The 22415-nt window shown below is 44.9% G+C and overlaps 1 protein-coding gene across 1 annotated transcript in view; it reads right to left on the bottom strand.

The window, feature by feature from the left end:
- CPPED1 (calcineurin like phosphoesterase domain containing 1) overlaps nt 1-22415 on the bottom strand; it is a 117677-nt gene that overhangs the window by 72853 nt on the left and 22409 nt on the right. The window contains exon 2 of the mRNA XM_067706604.1: nt 20601-20819. Within this exon, the coding sequence (XP_067562705.1) occupies nt 20601-20819 (219 nt within the window). The remainder of the gene's footprint in view (nt 1-20600; nt 20820-22415) is intronic.

Genomic DNA, 22415 nt, shown 5'->3' with positions numbered 1-22415 from the left:
AAGAACTGACCCAAGAGAGAGCGTGTTTCCTCTCTGCTCTCCACATGTGGGGATTTAACGAGAAGGCGGCTGTCTGCAAACCAGGAGAAGGGCCCTCACCAGACCCCAGATCAGAACAATGCATAAGCAGAGGCACCTGGACAGCAGTGCTGTGGAGAGAGCTTCCATTAAGCTCTGCTTCCCAGCTCCCCAGAGCTGGTCAGTTCCTTCTGCTTTCCAGATGCCTATTTTTCAGCTTTTCCTTCAATCCTGTGAACCACCTCTTATTCTTTCCATTAATTGCTTTTATTTTTTTCTTCTTAAATTGGCCACCGGGTTTCTGGTGCTTTGCAGCCAAAGAACCTTGAGCAACAAACTGAAATGCCCTCCTCCCTCCTCTAAGCAGATTCCTGGGATACCTTCTGGTAGATGACACCAGCCCATTCCCGCCTTCCCGCCTCCACCTGCACACATTTATGGGGACAAGTGCCTGTCGCCCATGTCTATACAGCATGAACTTAAGCACCTGGCAGTGGCTGGGTGGTGTCGGGAGACATCTGACCCCAGCTGAGCCAATCACACGTTCTCTTCTGGGAGTCTGAAATTGGACCCTTTGATATCGATGCACCTCAATGAAGAGCTGAGATGTGAAATAACGTGAAGGCAGACGGGGATCATCCTGTACGTGCACCCAAGCCGAGAAAGCTGTCTTCCACAAAGCAGAGGCCAGGCAGACCCAGGGATGCACAAGTCACTGACGGATGCCCTTCCTGTCTCTGTCCCCACACTTCCTTGCCTTCCACGGTCTCAATGCACTCCTGCCCTTGGATTCCATGAAATCCTCCTGAGACCCAACCCCCTGCCACCCCTACCCTCAGTGCTTATTTTTTTCTCAAGCTAGTCTGAGTGGGCTTCTCTTTCTTATAATAGAATCACCTTTCTTCCACATCCTCATAAACTCCCTCTTTCTCCAAAATCCCCGACGCCCACCCCACCATCCTGTCCCCACTGCACAGGCTGATTTGAACATAGGCCCTATTTTCTACATGGAGCCTGTGCTTGCTTTGCCTGGATCACACGCCCTGTGGGAGCCCCTCACCCCCGTATGGTTAGAGTCTAGCCTTTGGGAAATCGAACCCTATTTAGTGACTGATCTAAGGAAAAGAGGAAATGCGGATGTTCCTCCAGTGTGGAACAGGTTCTCATGGAGAACCTGGACAAGAATGAACCAAAACAGCCAAGAACGAGGCTCTGCGTCACTGGAAAGTTTAATTGTGGTCATTTCTTTTATAGTGCATGCAACCTCCCTGGGGTTCTTGACCCCTTTCCTCTCTGGCTGTAGGTTCTTTAAGGCTCTGATTCTTTCTTTCTTTGTGTGGCACTCTTTGTCGGATAGAAGAAAACAGAGAGATATTTGGTCCTCAAATTGCATCTCAATAACGGAGAGCCACTCCCAGGTACACTGTGCCCTTTGAATTCAGTCATTTGAGGTTTCATAGTCTCAGTGTTGACGACAAATGAAATAGTAAATATAGGTCTGAAAACCTGCTTTGTCTCTAGATCATTTTGACAGGATGCTTTCAAGCCAAACCAAAACCAGATTGAAGCCCTCTTAGTTCAAGGTAGCTTTCACGAGCAACTGCTTGTTGGTTTCGGGGGGAGGGGGATGGGTTCCTCCTCCTATGAGAAGCCTCCCCCCACACCGACTAACAGCAGTCATATTCAATACACTGTTGGGGGGAGCACAATTTCTAAATCTGATTAAACAAACTGAGGGGATGGGTGCACAGTACAAGTGCATTCTTGGCCTTAGAAAAGGATAAAGTGCAGAGGCCCTCTGAGATCCTCTGCTGCATTCTATTTATACTATAAATAGAATTTTCACAGGTACTTCTCTACTGCCTGTGAGGAAGAGGCCAAGAGGGAGAATACCAGCTCTTCTTTGACCTCACAGTAGATCAAATTAAAGAAAGTATTAAAGTACAGCAGGAAAAGGTGGGGTCAGACTCGCTGTAAAACTTCTGCACGCTGGAAGTGGTGGGGCAGGAGCCATATTCCAGACTAAGATGAACAGTTTTCTCTCTCTTCCTGTCTCTTTCTCTCTCTCTCTCTCTCTCTCTCTCTCTCTCTCAGGCATGAGGCAGCAAAAATGGGGTCAAACGGTCTCCAGTGGGTGTCTTTTGGCATTGAAGTTGCATCATCGTTATGACTACGATCACAGTGACCCTCATGGATTACCTCTGAAATTCTCTCAGGGTGACCCTCTTACGAGTGTTTCAATACACATCTTTATATATCTACCAGCTGTGCAGTTAGATCACTTTGGGAATGGGTCTAAATACTTTTGAGAAGGTTCATATCCATACAGTAAAATTAATTCCCTCTCTGTTGCTTTATCATATGAAAATGGCTAGACACATTCAGCAAATTTGGAAGATATGTTTCAGACAGTATGACGTAATACCCAGGATAAGTGGCATATTTGAAATTTGCACTAGGGGCTCTGCCAGGTGCCTCGAAGAAGCAGAAGTGGGTTCAGATGCAGATCCTCTGAAGTAGGTACAATGATACGTCTGTAGAACAGGCGATTGGGAAGGCATGCTGTCCATACTGAGAAGCTGTGGACGCAGGCAGCTGTGGTTTTAAATAAGAGCCCCAAACGGAAAGTCACAAGGGCAAAGGCGGCAAATGAGAGGATCGATCTGCAACAGAGCTGCGTCTGTGCAAACTGCTCCGGGTGAAGCAGCAGCAGAGACGTATTTATTTAACAACAGCTAGTGATCCTCCCGAGAAATGCCAGGAAAGCCAGCCATCGACAAAATAAATCAGACAAAAGTAAGCAATTAAAGGGTATTATGGGAAGCTTAGGGTACAACTTTAACCCTTGAGATGGAAGTTATAGACCTCAACTACGCTGCTCTCCCAAAATATATCCCTGATGGGTTCTTTTCCCTATAGAGTGGTGAACATTTATATTAAATGCATGGATCAACCATTTTCCAGGTCTCACTTCTGAAGTTTTTAGTTACAATGCCCTGAAAAATGTTTTTCTTCATAAACTACCATCTAGGTCTGGGAGAACCCTACTGTCACACATCGAGGATGACCACCCATCTCAGCTTGCCCAGAACTGAGGGGTTTCTCAGGATGGGAGACTTTTTGGTACTATTACTGGGATAGTCCCCATCAAACCAGGCTGGCTGCCTGGCTGGCTGCGCTAAATTGGAGCAATACAGAACTCTAAAGTACAACTACAAACATCACCACGGATGCTAAAAGAGCATCATATTTTGCAGTCTGCCTATAGGGTCTGCCTACCTGAATGGTACAGAAGGACCTTAACACGCTTGAAAACAAAAACTCGTAAATAATTCTCGGGAATGTAATGTATAGCATGGTGATTATAGTTAATAATGCCGCACTGCATATTAGAAAGTTGTTAAAAGAGTCGATCTTAAAAGTTCTCACCACAAGAAAAAAAACTGTGTGACTATGTGTGGGGAAGGATGTTAACTAGACGTATTGTGGGGATCACTTCACGATACATGCAAGTATCAAATCATTATGTTGTATGCCTAAAATGAATATAACATTACATGCAAGTATACCTCAATTTAAAAAAAATATTCAAATTCAAAAATGAAAACAAAAAAGAAAATAAAGGCCCACATGACTTAATGCCTTGGGTTATTTTATAGATGGAGCCTCAGACCCCAGGCACTGATATTCCACATGGGGGTCTTAGCAGCAGAGATGTCGTGAAGGAACAACAGTTTACACTGGTGACGAGCTGCATTCCATCCAGATCAAACCAGTCCTAGTGATCAACCAAACCAGTCCTAATGGCAACCTTTTAAAAAGTCCTCCTAGCATGCTGTCAGATGACGCCAGATGAAAACACTGTCATCATTTACAGGAGATGGTGGTGTGTCAGAGCATTTGGCTGAAAAGACCATGTTTCCAGATAAATTTGGTAGCTTGCTAGGGCTGCTTCAAAGCACAGCAAAATCTATGGCAAGGAAAGGCAGAAGAGGAACTAGTCATTTGGGCGAATCATGTGATCAAATACCCAGTTTTCATCACAGGGCTCTCTTGGCTGTTGTTTTTCCATGTAAGCTTTCAGAATATTCTGAATAAGAGCTGCAAGGTCAAAGAAAGAAAAAACAAAGCCCCTTTCTATTTCTCACATTTCCACTTCCTGCAGGAAATAGGACGGGGTACTACTGCATGGTCCAGCATGGCATCAAGTGAGGATAAAGGAAAACAAGCGAGGACATCACTCTCTTACTGCTGCCACCAAGGTCTGTCACAGACCCTGTAATTAACAACCTTGTTTGATCCTCCAAACAACCCAGAAACATAGATACCATCTCCTCTGGCTTCCAGATAAGGAAGCAGACGCTCAGTGAAGTCTACGACCTTGCCCACAGCCAAATAGCTCTTAAATGACACCTAGTCTTTTTTTTTTTTTAATTGGAGTATAATTGCTTTACAATGTTGTGTTAGTTTCTGCTGTACAATGAAGTGAATCAGCTCTATGTACACCTATATCCCCTCCCTCTTGGACCTCCCTCCCAACCCCTACATCCCATCCATCTAGGTCGTCACAAAGCACCAAGCTGAGGTTCCTGTGCTTTACAGCAGGTTCCCACTAGCTATCTATTTTACGCATGGTAGTGTACATATGTCAATCCTAATCTCCCAATTCATCCCAGCCTCCCCTTCCCCCACCCCACATCATGTCCACATGTCCGTTCTCTACATAAATGACACTTAGTTTTTTGGTTTTGTTTTTTTGGCGGTACGCGGGCCTCTCACTGTTGTGGCCTCTCCTGTTGCGGAGCACAGGCTCCGAACGCGCAGGCTCAGCGGCCATGGCTCACGGGCCCAGCCGCTCCGCGGCATGTGGGATCTTCCCGGACCAGGGCACGAACCCGTGTCCCCTGCATCGGCAGGCGGACTCTCAACCACTGCGCCACCAGGGAAGCCCAATGACACTTAGTTTTAACACAGGTCTCCCTCCTTCCAAAAAGCTTATATGCTTTGAGCACCTGCCATGTGTCAGATACTGTGATAGGTTCTGGGATACAAATGGATAAATGGCAGAGAACCTGTCTTCAAGAGGTTCACAAGCTGGGAGAAAATACAAGAAGAAGCACCATAACAGTCATTACAATGACGGAGTGCTTATAAGGTGCCAGATACTGTGCGAAATGTTTCCCAGTCAGTATTTCAGTTAATCCTCCCACCTGTTCATAGATACAGCTATCACTTTGCATGTTTTACAGAGTCTGAGGCTTAGACAGTTGAGTAACTAACCCAAAGTCACAGTGTGAATTAGTCACATCTTCTGACTCCAAAACCCAGACTCTTCATGGCACGGCACATCAGACAGATGCAGAGGATGGTCTGAGCTTAAAACCACATCAGTGAAGCAGACCACCGAGTTTAAGGCAGAAAGAATCACTAAAAAACTGGTACTTCTAAGATAGGAAGTGGAGCTGAATCTCAAAAGAAGGTGTGATGATGAGGATGGCAATGACGGCAGCATAATGAAGACCGAGGGTAATGCGGGGGGTGGTTCAGCCACTGTTTATTCAATGCCTCTGTTGTGCCAGCCCTTGTATCAATACGTCCATCACCTCGCCTCATCTCCACAACTAGCCTCTCAAGTGGGTGCCACTGTCAGTCTCATTTAACAGAGGAGGCGGCCAAGGTCACATGGCCTGTGCTCTTGACCAGCACCTCTGCGGACACAAGGTGAAAGGAACAAGGGAAACACACTCCACCTCCGGATGGGAGAGCTGCGAAGGCATGCTGCAGGGTGGGGTGCAGGACTGAGGCCATTTTGTGATAAGAACACTACAAGGGTGATGAGGCTGAGTATATGACACAGAAGAGGTGGAACAGGTGGGCAATGAATGGGACCGTTTGATGAGGGGCCACACTGTAGAGAGCACACAAGGAGGCAGCTGCACGAGTCCTGGCGTGAGTGTCTGGGGCTGACAGGACAGAGGGGGAGCAGGGCTATAGGGGGACTGGGCAGGACTGGGCAGGAGTTGGGTGCGGAGGGAAAGATGGCTCAAGGGACTTCCCTGGTGGTCCAGTGGTGTCCAGTGGTTAAGACTCCGCACTCCCAATGCAGGGGGCCCAGGTTCGATCCCTGGTCAGAGAACTAGATCCCACACTCCTTAACGAAAAGAGCCCACACACCACAACTAAAGATTCCACATGCCACAACGAAGACCAGGAACAGCCAAGTAAGTAAATTATTATTTTTTTTTTAAAGAAGAATGAATTCAAAAAGGTCACATCCTTATGACTGAGGGAACAATGAGAAGGAAGCTCTAAGAAGAGAGTAGGTTCGGTTTTCACATGATGACACTGAGGGGGAGAAGCACAGAGCAGAATCTGCCCCAGGGTGGTAACTGGGCAGCACTAGAAGAAGGTGCCGTGGAAGCTTCCATCAGTCAGGTTCTTTGTTGCACACAACTGACTCTGGCTAGTCTGAATAGAGAAGCAATTTATAAAGGATATCAGGTAGCTGGGAGTCTTACAGAGAGCTGGAAAACCAGGTCTCGAGGCTAAGAAGGCAGCACCTCCAATCACATTCAAAAATGCTTCCAGGAAAAAAAAAAAAAAAAAAAATGCTTCCAGGGAGAAGCGCTGGCCTGGGCACAGACGCTCCCAGGCTGCCCACTGACACAGTTGATGGTGATGCTGGATGTGAATAATGCTGGGACCCCGCCCACTGCTGCCCCCTGAAGGTAGACGCAGCTGCCAACCCCTTCACCGGGACAGATCCTGCCCCCTCTGTGTCAACAGCTGAAGATTCAAAATCTGCTTCAGGGGGGTCTGGGTGGTTGGGACGGGGTCACAAGCCTGAGTCCTAGCTGCACGGGAGGCTGGAAAGAGCAACAGGGCACCTGGCTTCAGTCACAGCAGGTGGTTTCTGCCTCCCTCCAAGACACACACCGGAGGGAAAGTGCGGTTCAAAGTAGTGGAAGGTCAAGACAAAGGACAAATGTCCATTGCAAGTGCCTTGTTCTGTCTTTTCTAAATAACTGATGGTTAAATTTGCCTTTCACAGGTAGAAGCATTTTCTATGTTTCGGAATGAACAGAGTTTAAGATGGCAATGCTAAGATTTGGGACCTGATGGCAACGTTCATCTTCAGAGGAGTCTGGGGGCTGCTGTAATGATATGGTCTGTTTTTCTGCTGTTGGGGGCCCAGTGGCCCCGGGGCAGCAGACCTGGTCACTGAGAATAACAAAACTGTGTTCTGCTCAGAAGTGTTGCGAAGCTCCCACAGCATGTGCCAGTGTTTGGAGATCCCTGGATTAGGGACTCTGGGGACTACTTTTAATTTACCGACAAGGAGAATTTTAAAATGTGACATCTTTGAGTACCGCTGCCCTGGTCTATTAAACAAAGAGGAGCAATTCTCATGGCAGCATCGTCCTAGTAACCTAAAGCTGATAGTGCTGCGGTGGCCCAGGGCCGGCAGGATGGCCTCAACTGCGACTAAGCAGCACTTGTTTCCACTCACAGAAACACGGCTTCACCCTTACCACAGAGCTGCATCTGGAATATGGAGACGGACCATCTTAGATTTTGTAGTTTTGGCTCCAAAAGCACAGCTAGGGCCATCATCAGATTCCCCCAAGGAGGGAACACTTGTCCTCCCCCTCCAGCACCTCTCTCCCTAGTTTCATGCGGCCTTGGCCTGTTGGTGGGCAGCAGATAAGGAACTCACTCTAGGACGGCTGTAACTCCTTGAGGGTCCAGTAAAGGGAGTCTAGGCTCAGAGTTACTGAATGGACCTCAGCGCCAGCATCACCTCCCCAGCAGGCGGAGCTGGGCAAGCTGTCTGACCTGACAGTTTGCTCATCTGGAAAAAGGGATAAAAGCACTATTCTTTCATCATAATACAGCTACCTTAGTGGCTCTGCACTACCACGAGCCCTACTCTTTAGAGTACACGCCCTTCCCAATTGCTGGTGGCCACTGAGTTGACCTAACGATAAGGAAGGAATCAAGGAAGACTGTTTTTTGAAGTGATTACATAAGAAATAATAGGCGGCTACAGATACTCAACTAAACTTAGTAAACTTGCTCTTTATTTCCCAAAAGTTTGGGTTTTATTTTCAGACAAAAATATTCTTAATAAAAACTGTGGGGCTTCCCTGGTGGCGCAGTGGTTGAGACTCTGCCTGCCAATGCAGGGGACACGGGTTCGTGTCCTGGGCCGGGAAGATCCCACATGCCGCGGAGCGGCTGGGCCTGTGAGCCATCGCTGCTGAGCCTGCGCGTCCAGAGCCTGTGCTCTGCAATGGGAGAGGCTACAACAGTGAGAGGACTGTGTACCGCAACAACAACAAAAAAACTGTGAAAAAATGAAGAGTTAAGAATCTTATAAAAAAAAATAGGCTCTCAGCTATTTGAGATGGCAAACTGGGGTTTGCCTGAAGGTAGGGAGACGGCCCACTCCCCATCGTCTCCCTTCTACCTAGTGACCAGGGTAGGGATATTATTTAGTAATGGAATAAAAATTTTAAAATATAGGGACTTCCCTGGCGGTCCAGTAAGATCCCACAAGCCACGGGTCACAGTCAAAAAATAAAAATTAAAATATATTAGTTGAGGATTTCCCTGGAGGTGCAGTGGTTAAGAATCGCCTGCCAATGCAGGGGACACGGGCTGGAGCCCTGGTCCAGGAAGATTCCACATGCCACGGAGCAACTAAGCCCGTGTACCACAACTACTGAGCTTGCGCTCTAGAGCCCGCGAGCCACAACTACTGAGCCCACGTGCCACAACTACTGAAGCCCACGCACCTAGAGCCCATGCTCCACAACAAGAGAAGCCACCGCAATGAGAAGTCGGTGCACCACAACGAAGAGTAGCCCCCGCTCGCTGCAGCTAGGGAAAGCCCGCGCGCAGCAACGAAGACCCGATGCAGCCAAAAATAAATAAATAAATAAAATATATTAGTTGACCATATATTAGGACAAAGGCCTAATTTCCACTTTCCTTAATATTAACATTTGGTTCAACAGTCTATTTCTAAGAATTCATCTCACAGAATAACAACAAAAAGTAAAAGTAGGTAAATGAAATGCAATCTATCCCTACAATTATTCAGACATAAAAGAGGAATGAAGTACTGACACCTGCTACAATACAGATGAACCCTGAAAACATCATGCTCAATGAAAGAAGCCAGTCACAAAGGATCCCATATTATATGATTCCACTTACACAAAATGTCTAGAACAGGCAAATCCATAAACACAAAACGTAGATTAGTGGTTGCCTAGGGCTGGGGATGAGGATGGGGTGGAGGGGTATGGAGAGGAGTGGTTAATAGTATGAAACAAGGCTTCTTTTTGGGTTGATGAAAATGTTCTAAAATTGATGGTGGTGTTGTCTGCACAATGCTGTGAATAAACAAAAAGCCACTGAATTACACATCTTAGATGGGTGAATTACATGATATGGGAATTAGATCTCAATAATGCTTTTATTAAAAACAAAAACAAAACCTAACTAGTGGAAGTAATTGTAGTTACTGGACGGTATTAAACGCCAGACAGTGTTCTGAGCACTTTAAGCTTTATGAGAAGCCTACCAAGCAGTATCATCATTATCTGCATTTTACAGATAAGGAAACTCAGCTCCTGAGAGAGAAGGTAAATTGCCCAAGGTTACCCAGTTAGTAAACAAGGGACCCAGGATGTGAATCTGAGCAAGCTGACTTCAGAGCCACATCCTTAACAGCTGCTTGTGCACACAGAGGTGCACTGGTCACCGCAGAACACAGGGCACAACATAAATGCCCCCCAGTCAGGGGCAGTTCAAACACAGGCTGGTATCTTGTCCACTGAAAAGAGTGACGCATGTCTATACCTCCTGCTATAGAAAGACAATAGAAATGACATAAACAGATGCTGTGTCTTTTTTTCTTCCATTTGTACTTTTTACAAAACACTCTGCATGCAAGCGTACATAAGCTTGACAATTTTCTGCCATTTTTCATGAAAAATTAATAACCATGGGTTTCCTCTAAGAAGTAGGTCAGTGGTGGCTGGAACGCTGACTTTTATCTTCCTGAATACCTTTTAGTACTGTTTGATTCGATTTGATTTTTTGAACGATGAGCAGGGCAGAGGCTACGTAATATTACTCCGGTTTCAAGGCAGCCTTCGCTAACCCACCGATCAGGGCTGCATCCTGCATCTGCTCACAGCGCCACGCACCACGCCTGGAATCACTCACTAAGGCTACTGCTTTATTTCATTTATAGAGATTTTTGCTTCCCTCCTCTCTCCCTAACTGGAAGCTTCCTGAGGACAGGCACTGGGCTTGTTTCTTGCTAAGCAGTGTCAGGCACATAAGCAGACCCTCCACATTTATTTGCTATTATTGACCAGACAAACAAATGAGTAAATGAATTAGGGTCGAATTACCTAACTCCAACTGCCAATAGTCAAGGGCACGAGCAGCGATGATGGAACAGGTGGACATCTGGCTGGAAAACACTAGGGCTAGGGACACAGTGGCACAAGCAGCCTTGAGCAGAACTTAAGAAAATGATTTACTCCTTCAATTGAAAACATTTACTTTCATCTAGTCCCAGAGAATTTATGGAGCCATAATCCTTTCCATCTCAAATCCTTTCCATTATCTTTTCCTAATTAATTGAGGCATGTAACTTCATTTGATCTAAATCTTTGCAAGCATAAACGTTACTCACGTGGTGATTCGGCAGCACATAGCTAGCAGATCAAGTTTAATCTGGTTCTACTGGTTTTTAAATTATACATGATATTAAACAAGATTCATTTAACTTCGCATCTAACAGCTACAACTTATTACACTAGCTGCTCCCAGACATTTATAGCAAATCACTGTTGAATCTGTACAGTGAACCAACTTAGGATACAATTAATAAAATAAACTGCTTGACATTATAGGAGCTTTTGGTATGATATAAAATTTAGTATTTTTTGGGAAAAAAAAGATTAAGGAAAGTATATTATCCAAGCGAAATTTCTAAAGCTGCCACCTTACAGGTCAATACAAGATCTCTTCACAAGAATATTTATGGATTATGACAGCAGTATTTCACCCAAATAATACATAAAGAAAGGAATAATACACTTTTTATACAACCCAAATAACATACATTGAAAAGAATCTACCATGGTTTTCCAATAAACTGTTTAGGAGCTGAAGGGAGTGATACATAATTCCAGACATGCAGGTGAGTGTCTAAATTATGGAAGTTACAAAATAGGCATCCTCAGCAGTTTTGGCCTGAAATATGCTCCCTTTTCTAACCTCTCATTATTTTTTTCATTTCACATTCTGATCACTTGACCAATTAACTGGTAATTGAACTCCTTTGGGATCCTGCTTCTTTTTCCTATTTCATTTAGTTGCAGATAATAGGCCCATTAAGGAAGTGAAATGTCCCAATTCCAGAAAACGAGTATTCAGAGCAAAAACAACGAAAGGAAAGATGTAACTATTCCAATCAGCTAAGCACAAGCTAGAAAGACGCTGGTTTTGTCTACACTGTATTGGTTTGCCAGGGACTCTGCAAGCTTCTGTAGCATCCCTCTGCCGCCTCCAGGAAACCCCCCAGGATGTGGGGGGGGGTGGAAGTGAGCTCCCTAGCTGTTCTGCTCAGTGGCCTGCGCCACTCAGAGGGCTGGCCGGGGTCGCGGAGCAGACTGCCACAGGTTCTTTGCCTAATGGCCTCTACAATCATGGTCTGCTACAAAGCGAAGAAACGGGGATCCAACCTGAGAGAGGTTGTCAGTCCCTAGAACAGGGATGGAAATGCCAATATGACAGCTGTTAGGCTTAGACAATAATGAGCCAGGAAACAGAGGGCTCTAGGAGAAATTTCTTCAAGACGCTGAAACTGATAGAATGCCTAATAGTTTTAAATGTACTGACAGGAGAGACTTCTCTGGTGGCGCAGTGGTTAACAATCCGCCTACCAATGCAGGGGACAGGTGTTCAAGCCCTGGTCTGGGAAGATCCCACATGCCGCGGAGCAACTAAGCCTGTGCGCCACAATTACTGAGCCTGCGCTCTAGAGCCCGTGAGCCACAACTACTGAGCCCATGTGCCTAGAGCCCGTGCTCCCCAACAATAGAAGCTACTGCAATGAGAAGCCCGCGCACCGCAACGAAGAGTAGACCCGGCTCACCACTAGAGAAAGCCCGCGCGCAGCAACGAAGTCCCAACGCAGCCAAAAATAAATAAATAAAGTAAATAAATTTACAAAAGACAATTGTTAACTAGCTCCTGTTACTCAGCTCATTTCTTTTCAGGGAATAATCAGAGGTCCACATTTTCCTAGCTACAATTAAGAAGCGTTTTAGCCTTTAATTCAAGGTAGAGTTTCTGCCATTGAGTTTATACTGTGGGCAATTATAATATCCATACATTGACTATGAAGAGAAAGCTCTGACTAGTCAAACAAGAGTATATCCACATGTGCACATGGATAAGGGCTCTTAACCTGGAGTCCACGGGGATCTGTGAACCTAGATGGGGAAAAAGCCTACATTTTCACTGACCTATAACTGACATTTAGCATTTCCCTCTACTATGAAGTTAGGCAGAAAGCCACAGAGGTATTCACGCTCCTGTGATTCTGTCCACCAACAGAAATCACGAGGATTTTGCATATTCCATTCCAGTTGTTGCAACACCTCACAACGCTGCTTAAGCTCAAGCACCACTTTGAAAATACAGTAGTTATTAGCCTTGCTGTTAGACTGTATTATATAACAATAGATCAACAAAGAGGCATGCATTTTACTCTATCAAATAAATTTTAAAATATTTTGATGACTATATTTCAATATAATTGGTTTCTGAGAAACCCCATGCATTTTATTTTATGCATTTAGAAACATTATTATGAGAGGTGGTCCAGAGGCTTCAGCAAGCTGCCACAGGGGTCTGGGCACAGAACAAGCTGAGATGCCCAGCAGCGGGCACAGGGCCTCTGCCATGAGGCCACGTGGCAGATGCTGGCGGGGGCAGGAGGGCGATCACCGCTCCCAGCAGTGCTGCTTCAGACCACACACATCAGAAACAGCGGCATGGACATATATACACTACCAAATGTAAAACAGAGAGCTAGTGGGAAGCAGCCGCATATCCCAGGGAGATCAGCTCGGTGCTTTGCGTCCACCTAGAGGGGTGGGTTAGGGAGGGTGGGAGGGAGACGCAAGAGGGAGGCGGTATGGGGATATATGTATACGTATAGCTGATTCACTTTGTTATAAAGCAGAAACTAACACACCATTGTAAAGCAATTATACTCCAATAAAGATGTTAAAAAAAAAAGTCACAAGAAAAATTTGTAACTATGTATTGTGACAGATGGTAACTAGACTTACTGTGATCCTTTCACAGTATATACAAATATTGAATCACTATGTTATACACCTGAAACTAATATAATGTTGTATGTCAAGTGTATCTCAATAAAAAATCCTCTCTCCATGAACAACAAGAACAAAAAAGAAACAACTCTGCAAGTAACGCTCAGTTCCCTAATTAGTAATATCAGGTAAATTAGTTCAAACCACTTTCAATCAGCCCCAGCAGAAGGGAGGCATTGATTGTTCCTGATCGCCTGGATGCTTCAACAGCGCTTATACTGCATGTGAAGGAGCCCGGAAGCCCGGGGCTGGCTGATTGCTCCGGGTCACCACGGCTCAACATTCGGCCCGCACACAACCTGCTGGAAGAGCTGAAGACAGCAGCCCGGCCCAGTCCAGGGCCTGGTGATATTTCAACCAAGGCGGGTCACTTTCTTGCACCCACAGAACCCCCCTTTAATGTTTCTGTATGTTAAGCTGTGTGGTAAATTGTCTTTAAATCATGGCATTTCTTGGAGCCTGGAATATGCACTTAAAAATAACAATGCAAGGCTAATTATACAGCCAAGGAATTGAACATGAGTTAACTGAGCTTCTTTTAAAAACAACAACAACAACAGGAACAGATGCTGTTAATAGGGACAAAAGGGTTTCCGTTCAGTGGAAACTTTCTGAGTACCTAGGGTGTGGTGGGCAGTGCAGGTAGAGATGCTGCTGCACAGCAGAGATGGTACAGAAGGAAAGTGCAGCCAGTCCCTGAGAGGGGTCCTCCTGGGAACTGCAGAGCGAACCGCCTGGTGTTCACTCCCTCCAAGTGCTAGAGCAGGTCCCGAACCAGCCAACCCATTTTGACTTCAAGCCTAAAGAAAAGCTGACCTGAGTACACAAGAAGAACCTCTGCTAGCGGTACTGTTTAGATTCTCACTCCTAGTGATGGTGAGGAGAGAGGACTAATCAATTAGGAGATTCCAACCCACGGAACTCACCGCAGTTATTAAAAGCCTGACATAAACCTCTGTGTATCAGCGTAAAAGCGTTTTCCAGATGGATGCAAGGGGAAAAAGCGAGGCACAGAACAGCGTGCGCAGAATGATGACATTTATGTAAGACCAGGTTGCTCACCAACACACATACTTTTAACTATGGTGACCCCAAGGGATGGACCTGGTTGGGGGTTACAGTTTATTCTAGATACAGATTTTAAATCTTTACAAAGAGAACGTATTCACATATTACTCGTATAATTTAAAAAGCTAATAAAATAACAAAACAGATCCATAGCTACACGAGTTTGAATCCTACAAAAGATAAGAATGACAAAAAATAATACTTTCATGTTTCCATGCATCCCTATTCCTTATTTCTAGGTCAAGCACAGGTTTTGATCTCTTCTATTCACTTATGTAGCACAGGCATCTGGAACAGTGCCTGGCTCAGAGTAAGCACTCAACAGAGATTTGTTAAATAAATGAATTGATTACTCATCTAATCCAGAAATTTGTACTGGGGGCCTACCATGTGCCAGCTACTTGCTAAGGACCCCGGGAAACATAACAGTGATTCACTTGACCTGCATTCACTCACACCGTTCACATGCCCACAGTGCTGGACGCTTGATGTAAACACACACCAACACAGATACACACACTCGCTGCCCTTTAGGAACTTAGAATTCAGCTTGGGGGAAGGTGAATCATAGAGGCTGGAGGGCAGACATAAGGCCTTTTCCTGGCCACAGCCTTAATCCTGGCTTTGGTTTTCAAAAGTGTGCCTCTGAGGCTTTGCTTATCATAGTCTGTCTTGTACCAGAATTACGTTCACATGTTTGTGCCTGCCCAGCTGGGGAAAAATAAACACCAACCTTCCTGGATTGTGTGAACACAGAAGGACAAATGGCTTATTCTCTGCCTGAAGCCCAGCGTACCAAAGCATTCCATCTTGCTTTATTTCCCAATTCTACCCATTCATCATAGAATTAGAAATCTAAGTGGGGAAGAGCCTGATGGCCATTTAGCCAGGGCTACTCTTATCTGGACCTTGGCCTAGCCCTTCACATCTAATTTAAGGTGAGGGGCTACCAAACTAGATGAAATAGAACCTTTCAGCTCTCGCTTGGGTCTTGCAGGAAAACCACAATTCAGCAGTTCTGCTTTACATTCCCAGAGCGTCTCCCATCCTAAACACCATGCCACTAATCCCCTTAATCTCCAGCCTTTTGCGGCCATATCTGCAGAAGCCCAGTCCTTCTCTACCCTGAAGTGAAGATTTTTCCACCTAAGTGGATTGATTAGTCTGCACTTATCTGTAGCAAACATCACCTTTGTGTACATACCCTCTCTTTCAATTTGTCCGAATGATTTCTGAACGCAACTCCATTTTCATATTCAGTCACTTTGGTCCCAACAGGAATGGTCCCCAAAATTCAAATATAAGATGCCTGGGAACATTTTTAACTTTGAAACTAAAATGTGGCCACGGTGCAATGGGTGTACACAAGTGAACTTGGGGATGTGACATTAAATGGGAAGGAAGGAAGAGCCTTCTGCTTCTGGTGATGAAAGGTTTCTTCATCTATAAATTCCAAATGATCAACACGGCAGATTCATGTGTTCTTATCCAAAATGCTTTGGGCCAGATCTGGTTTGAAATCTGGAGTTTTTCAAACTTAAAAATAGCAATACCAGGCAGAGGGCACGTATTAAATAATGCCTCCAGCTGGGTCTCAGGCACCACCCCATCATGGAACACGGTAATATTTCACTAGCAAAATATATGAATGTTCTAAGTAGGATAAATAGAGACTATAAATAGCTTCATGTCAGTTCAGGTCAGTTTTGTTGCCAACTGAGTTAGTTCCAAACTTAAGCAAAAAACGTTTAGGTGTTCAGAGCTTTGTGAACTTTGGAATGGCAGATAAGGGATCATGCACACAGAGAGGACCCAAAGAACCAGCGCTAGCCCTCCTGACCTTTCTGCATAAAGATACTTTTAAAGCGTATAGGTGTGGCTGCTTTCCTGAATATTTCTGTCAGGTTCTGTTTGGGAAGCCCTGCATAGCAGAGGTCATTCGGCTTTAGTTATTCAAACTGTTGTTTAGAAAGCAAAATAAAAACCTACAAACTTAAAGCATTTCCCTTTGAAGCTGAGCACCATTATCTTTAAGAGCTAAAGTGAATTTTCACAAACCACTTGCACACACACAAAATGGTACGTAGTACACAGAGAAGCCAAACACCCAGGCACTGTGCATATCAGTCTATTAAATGCTTCTCAGACTTAATTGCCCATAAGATTCATCTGCGGATCTTGTTGAGATGCTGATTATGTCTCATTAGGTCTGGGTGGGGCAGAAATCCTACATTTCAAACAAGCTCCTGGATACAGCTCTGAGGACCAGCCTTTGAGTAGCAAGGCTGCAGCAGAAGTGCATTAAGTTTGGAAACAGACGAACCTGAGTAAGATCCTGACTCCACCACTTACAAGCTAAGTGACCCTGGGAAAATGGAAATAACAATGACACTTTTTCAAGCCCATAATGAGTGAGCTAGCAGCACAGTTCCTGGCACATAACAGACCCCGAATTCATCCTTTGCCAATCTGTGGTTGGCTGAATAATGGTCCCCCACAGACGTCCACATACCAGTCCCCCAAATCTATGAATACGTTACCTTACAAGGCAAAAGGGAATTTGCAGATGTGATAAAGTTAAGGATTTTGAGATGAAGAGATTATCCTGGGCTATCTGAACAGGCCAACATGATCACAAGGGTGTTGATAAGAGGGAAGCAGGAGGATAGGAGTAAGAGAATATGAGAGGGTGAATCAAAGGTCAGTGAGGCGAGAAGATGCTATGTTGCTGGCTTTGAAGACAGAGGAAGGGGCCTTGACCCAGGACATGTGCACAGCCTCTAGAAGCTGGAACCTCCCAGAAAGGATGCAGCCCCGCACACCCATTTTATACTCTGTCCTCCAGAACCATAAGAGAATAAATGTGTTGTTTTAGACCACTAAGTCTATAGTAATTGTTTACAGCAGCCATGGGAAACTAATACACCACCTATTGAAATAATGCTAACGCAGGCTTGCCTCACTTTACATAACAGAGGACTTCCTGGGGCTGAATCAACTGAAACATCATGTAACAGCTGCCCCAGTGGAGGTCAGTAAACAAAGAACTCTTCAAGGAGACTTTGTATCAAGGGAAGAATTCCTCCCGCTTTATCTGTTTTGTTTGGTTATAGCCCTTGCTACCAAACAGGGACAGACACACCAACCCATTCCAAAGGCTAAAGGGACTCTCCTGCTCTCTAACTGTATCATCACATTCCAGCCTCTCATGTAATTGTCGAAACCTAATAAGGCTCCTGGGGACAGCATCAGTGGGTCGATGCCTCAACATCAGGAGGACTGAAGAAAGTCATCCTGGGCTCAAGAGTGAAGGATTAAAAATCAATGGTCTCAGTATTTGTACAAGTCTTCATTTGCTACTTATAATGTGGTTTATCCCACAGAGACGCTTTATAAAATAAGAAAATACCAAGATAACCCAAAAGACGCCTGCAGAATGAAAACTGCATATGTTTCAAAACTAAATGGGCCTTGTCCTGCATTTCTCAGGCTTTTTCCTGCAGGTCTTGGCACCAACGGCACCCCTTAACCATCCTGGGTTTTACACTTCCCTTACCAGACTCTAAGCTCCGTGGAAGGGCTGGTCTCTCATTTCTAACTATCGTATCCACAGCATCTGGAACTGACACTTAGTTTGCACACAATAAATGTTTGTAGATGAACGAATATTATGATGGATATTTATAATAGAAAAGCATATTCGGACTTTCATTAACAAAAGCATTACTTGTAAAGTTCTTTTTCTCCAATTTGAACTTAAAACTACTTGGCCCAAGATATTATTTATGGTGGAATTAAAAGTATGCTCTCCGATTTTATCTGCCTATTAATATATGCATTTGATAATTAACAATGTGCTAAGCAGTCAAAGCAAATAATTACTTTTCTAATGTCTGCCCCTGCATATGAGCTAAATGAGGGGGAAGCCACTAATTGCATATTAAAAAATGCAATTAAATGCAAAAAAAAAAGGTAACTAGATTCAAAATGTTTTGTTTAAACCTAAGACCACAATATTCAAAACAGTTACAATCCTTTCACTGGGTCAGTTACAATCCCACAAAACAGTCCAAATCTTCAGAATTCTGTTCAGGTCACAATGAATATAAAACAAGTTCTCAAAAGTTTGCTAGTTCACATTTTCGAGGTCTTCTGACCAACTGGTAGGGTTGATCATAAAAACTCTATCTTTTAATTTACTTATGTTCAGTACACTTTATTTAAGAAGCAGTGTAATCACACGGAATGCTTTTATTTTAAACCTTATTTTGAAATATGACTGAATACATTACCATAATTCAGAACAAGTCAGTAAACATCTACAAGAACATGTTATATAATTCTAGTGAGTCTCATAATATTCTATTTTCAAAGGAAAAAAAAAAGAAAAACACTGGACAGAAAAGCAGTAAATTTGGAATCTGAGGGTTCTCCCTGCTGGCCATACTCCCTAGACTTCAAGGAGAGCCATTCTGAGCAGCCCCTTCTCCATCCTCACACGTTCACTCTGGGATTGTTCTAGATAGGTAGGTTACCAGACAAGTGAGTCCTGGAGGGGAGGAATTAACGTACCCAGGCTTCCTGCAGAGTGCCTTGGCTTCTAAAGACATTAGAAATCATAGCAGGACTCAAGAGTCTTGGTTTACAAGGTAACGTTAGCCAAAAACAAACACCCATAGCAGCTAGAGTGTTTTCCGCAGTGGTCTTTGGGTCATCTCTGTCCACTAAGCAGAGACCAAGACACAGACAAGAGTGGTCTTGGGTGCCTGCTCTGCCTCCCAGATGGGCAGGGGCGGTTTCCACTTTCTTATACTTGCTCACTGGGCTTTATCTTTGCCTGGGAGAGAAGGATATCAAAGGAAAGGGGAATAAATAAAGGAAGCGAGTTCTAAAAAGGACCTGTTATGTTCCCGTTCCTACTATCTCACTTTTCTTCAGGGCAACCATCCTGTTCTTCTGACCACTTGGCTGCAGGGGAGCTGACCCCACACCCCGGCTTCATGGGGCTATGTGAGCTGGATGGGTGCTGGTCTGTAACTCTGATTGGACCACTAAGAATAAGGCACTTTCAGGGGCTTCCCTGGTGGTGCAGTGGTTAAGAATCCGCCTGCCAATGCAGGAGACACGGGTTCGAGCCCTGGTCTGGGAAGATCCCACATGCCGCAGAGCAACTTAAGCCCGTGGGCCACAGCTACTGAGCCTACACTCTAGAGCCCGCGAGCCACTACTACTGAGCCCGTGTGCCACAACTACTGAAGCCCGTGTGCCTGGAGCCCATGCTCCGCAACAAGAGAAGCCACCACAATGAAAAGCCTGCACACTGCAATGAAGAGTAGCCCCCACTCGCCACAACTAGAGAAAGCCCGTGCACAGCAACAAAGACCCAATGCAGCCAAAAATAAATTAATTATTTTTTAAAAAAAGAATAAGGCACTTTCTTTCTGTTGTGGTTTCAGTAAGAAGGACATAAACCTAAAGCTCCCTGGAGCCACTACCTGGAAAGAGCCTGCATGAGAATAAATTCAACCCAGAGGAAAGCAAGGCTGAGCGAGGAAGAGACCAAGCCCTGACAGCAACCTCTGAGCCCCTGGATCCGGCTGTACCCGAAGCCCAAATCTGCCCTTGGACTTTACAGTCCCATAGGGTAACACAAACTTTAAAAAAAAATTAATCTAGTTCAAGTTAGATTGTCATTTGAAACTGAAAAAGCACTAACAAATACAGGAGAAATAAAAGCACAAGAAGAAGGGAAACGAAAGGAGAAGATTACGTTTATGGATATGGGATCTGAAAGTAGTTCAAGTTTGCCCCCTGGAAATGAAGAAAGGTGACACATAGGAAACTGTTCCATTTTTCATAGTAAGCTCAGACCATAAGAACTGTAGCTCTGCCTAATTACTGTGATTAATCTTGCCAAATTCTAAAAATAAAATGAGCGTGTATTTTCTGATGTTTGATGATACTGCAACCGTCGTGAAGAGAAAGAATGAGCCGTTACTGAATAGAGTCGTCTTTTAAGACAAATGATTTTTTTCTGGCTGTGGGGAGAAGACAAGGTCACAATGACGACCCCAGTCTTACCGGGCATGGCATGGACGAGGTCCCCGCACAGAACAAAGAACTTGGGCTTGGGGCTCAGCTTGTTGATAGCCTGGACGGCCTGCTCAGTCAGACGGATCTCCTGCTTCCACTCGTCGCCGCCGCTGTCACAGTCCCCAGTGGACCAGGCCTTCATCAGTCCGAACTGTGGGTCTGCACCTTGGATGAAGTAGAACGGGCCTTTCCATTCCCTTTCCTTTTCTTTAATTAAAAAAAAAAAAAAAAAAGAATGAACGAAAGGAAGGAAGGGAGGGAGGAAGGAAGAAATATTATAAAATCTGTCAGGGAAAGCACCCAGGTTACCCTGCGAGTGGATACAATATTTTTCTTAAATTAAGTAGGTCATTTTAATAAGCTGCTGTTCAAACACACCATTTTCCTGTCATCAGCCAGAGGATTTTGATTTATACTAATTATGCCTGGACCTGGTGATTCCCAAAGGCCAGGGAAAAACCACATGGGCCGTTAACAGCTATGCAACCAAGCTGTCTGTCTAAAAGCCAGATGGCCAAAATGGAGCACAAAGGCACCACGGCACGCTATATAGAGGCTATTAATGTTCAATAGTTTTTTAATTAGAATTAAAAATACCCCAAATTGAAAGCTGTCAGAAGTATTATGTTTAAACGACGAGGTGAAGTGCTTTCAAATCGTTTACGCCAGGCTTAATGGCACAATTTGCACTGTTTCAGGGGATGTGACAGAAAAACTTGGAGCTCAGAAGCTCCGGCTATCTGGTGGGAAAGGCGGGGCCGGAAATGAAATCTTAATATGGAAAAAACAAATGATGCTAACATTTCCAAGGCAGCATGATGTGGGCACAGGTGAGGTGTGAGGCTGCAGGGGAGGGCTGGGGGGACGAGACTCTTTAATTCTTTATGTCCTTGGAAAGCACTTAGGTCACCTGAAGGTAAACTGTCAGGCTGCTCTTCCTATTGGTTCTGCCAAAGCTTCAAGGGCCACAGGTCTCCACCCTGATCTGCCCAAAACACTGCCACCAGTGTCTGCACTTACAGAGCTGGAATGCCCATCAGTGGGTGCGTGGGTTTCAAACTTTTCTTTGGCCACAGAATCCTTTCTTCAAACAAAACCACAAGTGGCTGACCAGTGTTGAAAACACGTAGCCTCCTCTGCCTGAGTGGGTTCTGGGGACAGAGCAGTCTGAACACACCCACTCATCAGCCCAGATTTTATCCTCAGCCCAGAGAGGTGACGTGACTTGCCTCATGGACACCAGCCATCAGCTGCAGGGACAAAACTAACTACCCCACAACCTTGAGACTGTTTTCTTTAACAAATGAAAGTATTTTGCAGGTGAGCTGAATAAATGGCATTTCCTTTGGAAGTCATGAAGATACTAGAATTTCCCAAAAGCTCCTTGAAGTCATTTCACATCTTTGTGTTCATTTCACTCATTTATTCAGTATTTACCGAACGCCTACTGTTTGCCGGGCCCCGTGCGAGGTGCTGATGACACACAAGTGGACCAAGACAGGTGAGGTCTTGGCTCTCGGGGGCTTAGTTCTCACAGAGGGAGAGAGAGCAAACAAGGAAATTCGCAGAGAATAGAGCCGAGGGTGCTAAGGGCTCTGCGAGGATTATGGCGAAAGCAATGGTTAATTTAAATTGGATGCACAGGGAAGGCCTCTCTGAGGTGGGGTCATTTAAGCTGAGATCTAGATGTAGCACATAAGCTTTTAAAATTCCACGACCACCCTCCCACCCACCATGCCTAGCTTACTATCATCTCAGAATGGATCTCAGGCTTTAGGCCTCCTTAATTCCTCTTCCAGAACT

This window comes from Pseudorca crassidens, chromosome 15 (genome assembly GCF_039906515.1).
Source record: "Pseudorca crassidens isolate mPseCra1 chromosome 15, mPseCra1.hap1, whole genome shotgun sequence".
NCBI classification, from domain to species: Eukaryota; Metazoa; Chordata; class Mammalia; order Artiodactyla; family Delphinidae; genus Pseudorca; species Pseudorca crassidens.
Note: the sequence above shows the minus strand (reverse complement) of the source record. Positions and strands in the feature narration are given on the sequence as shown.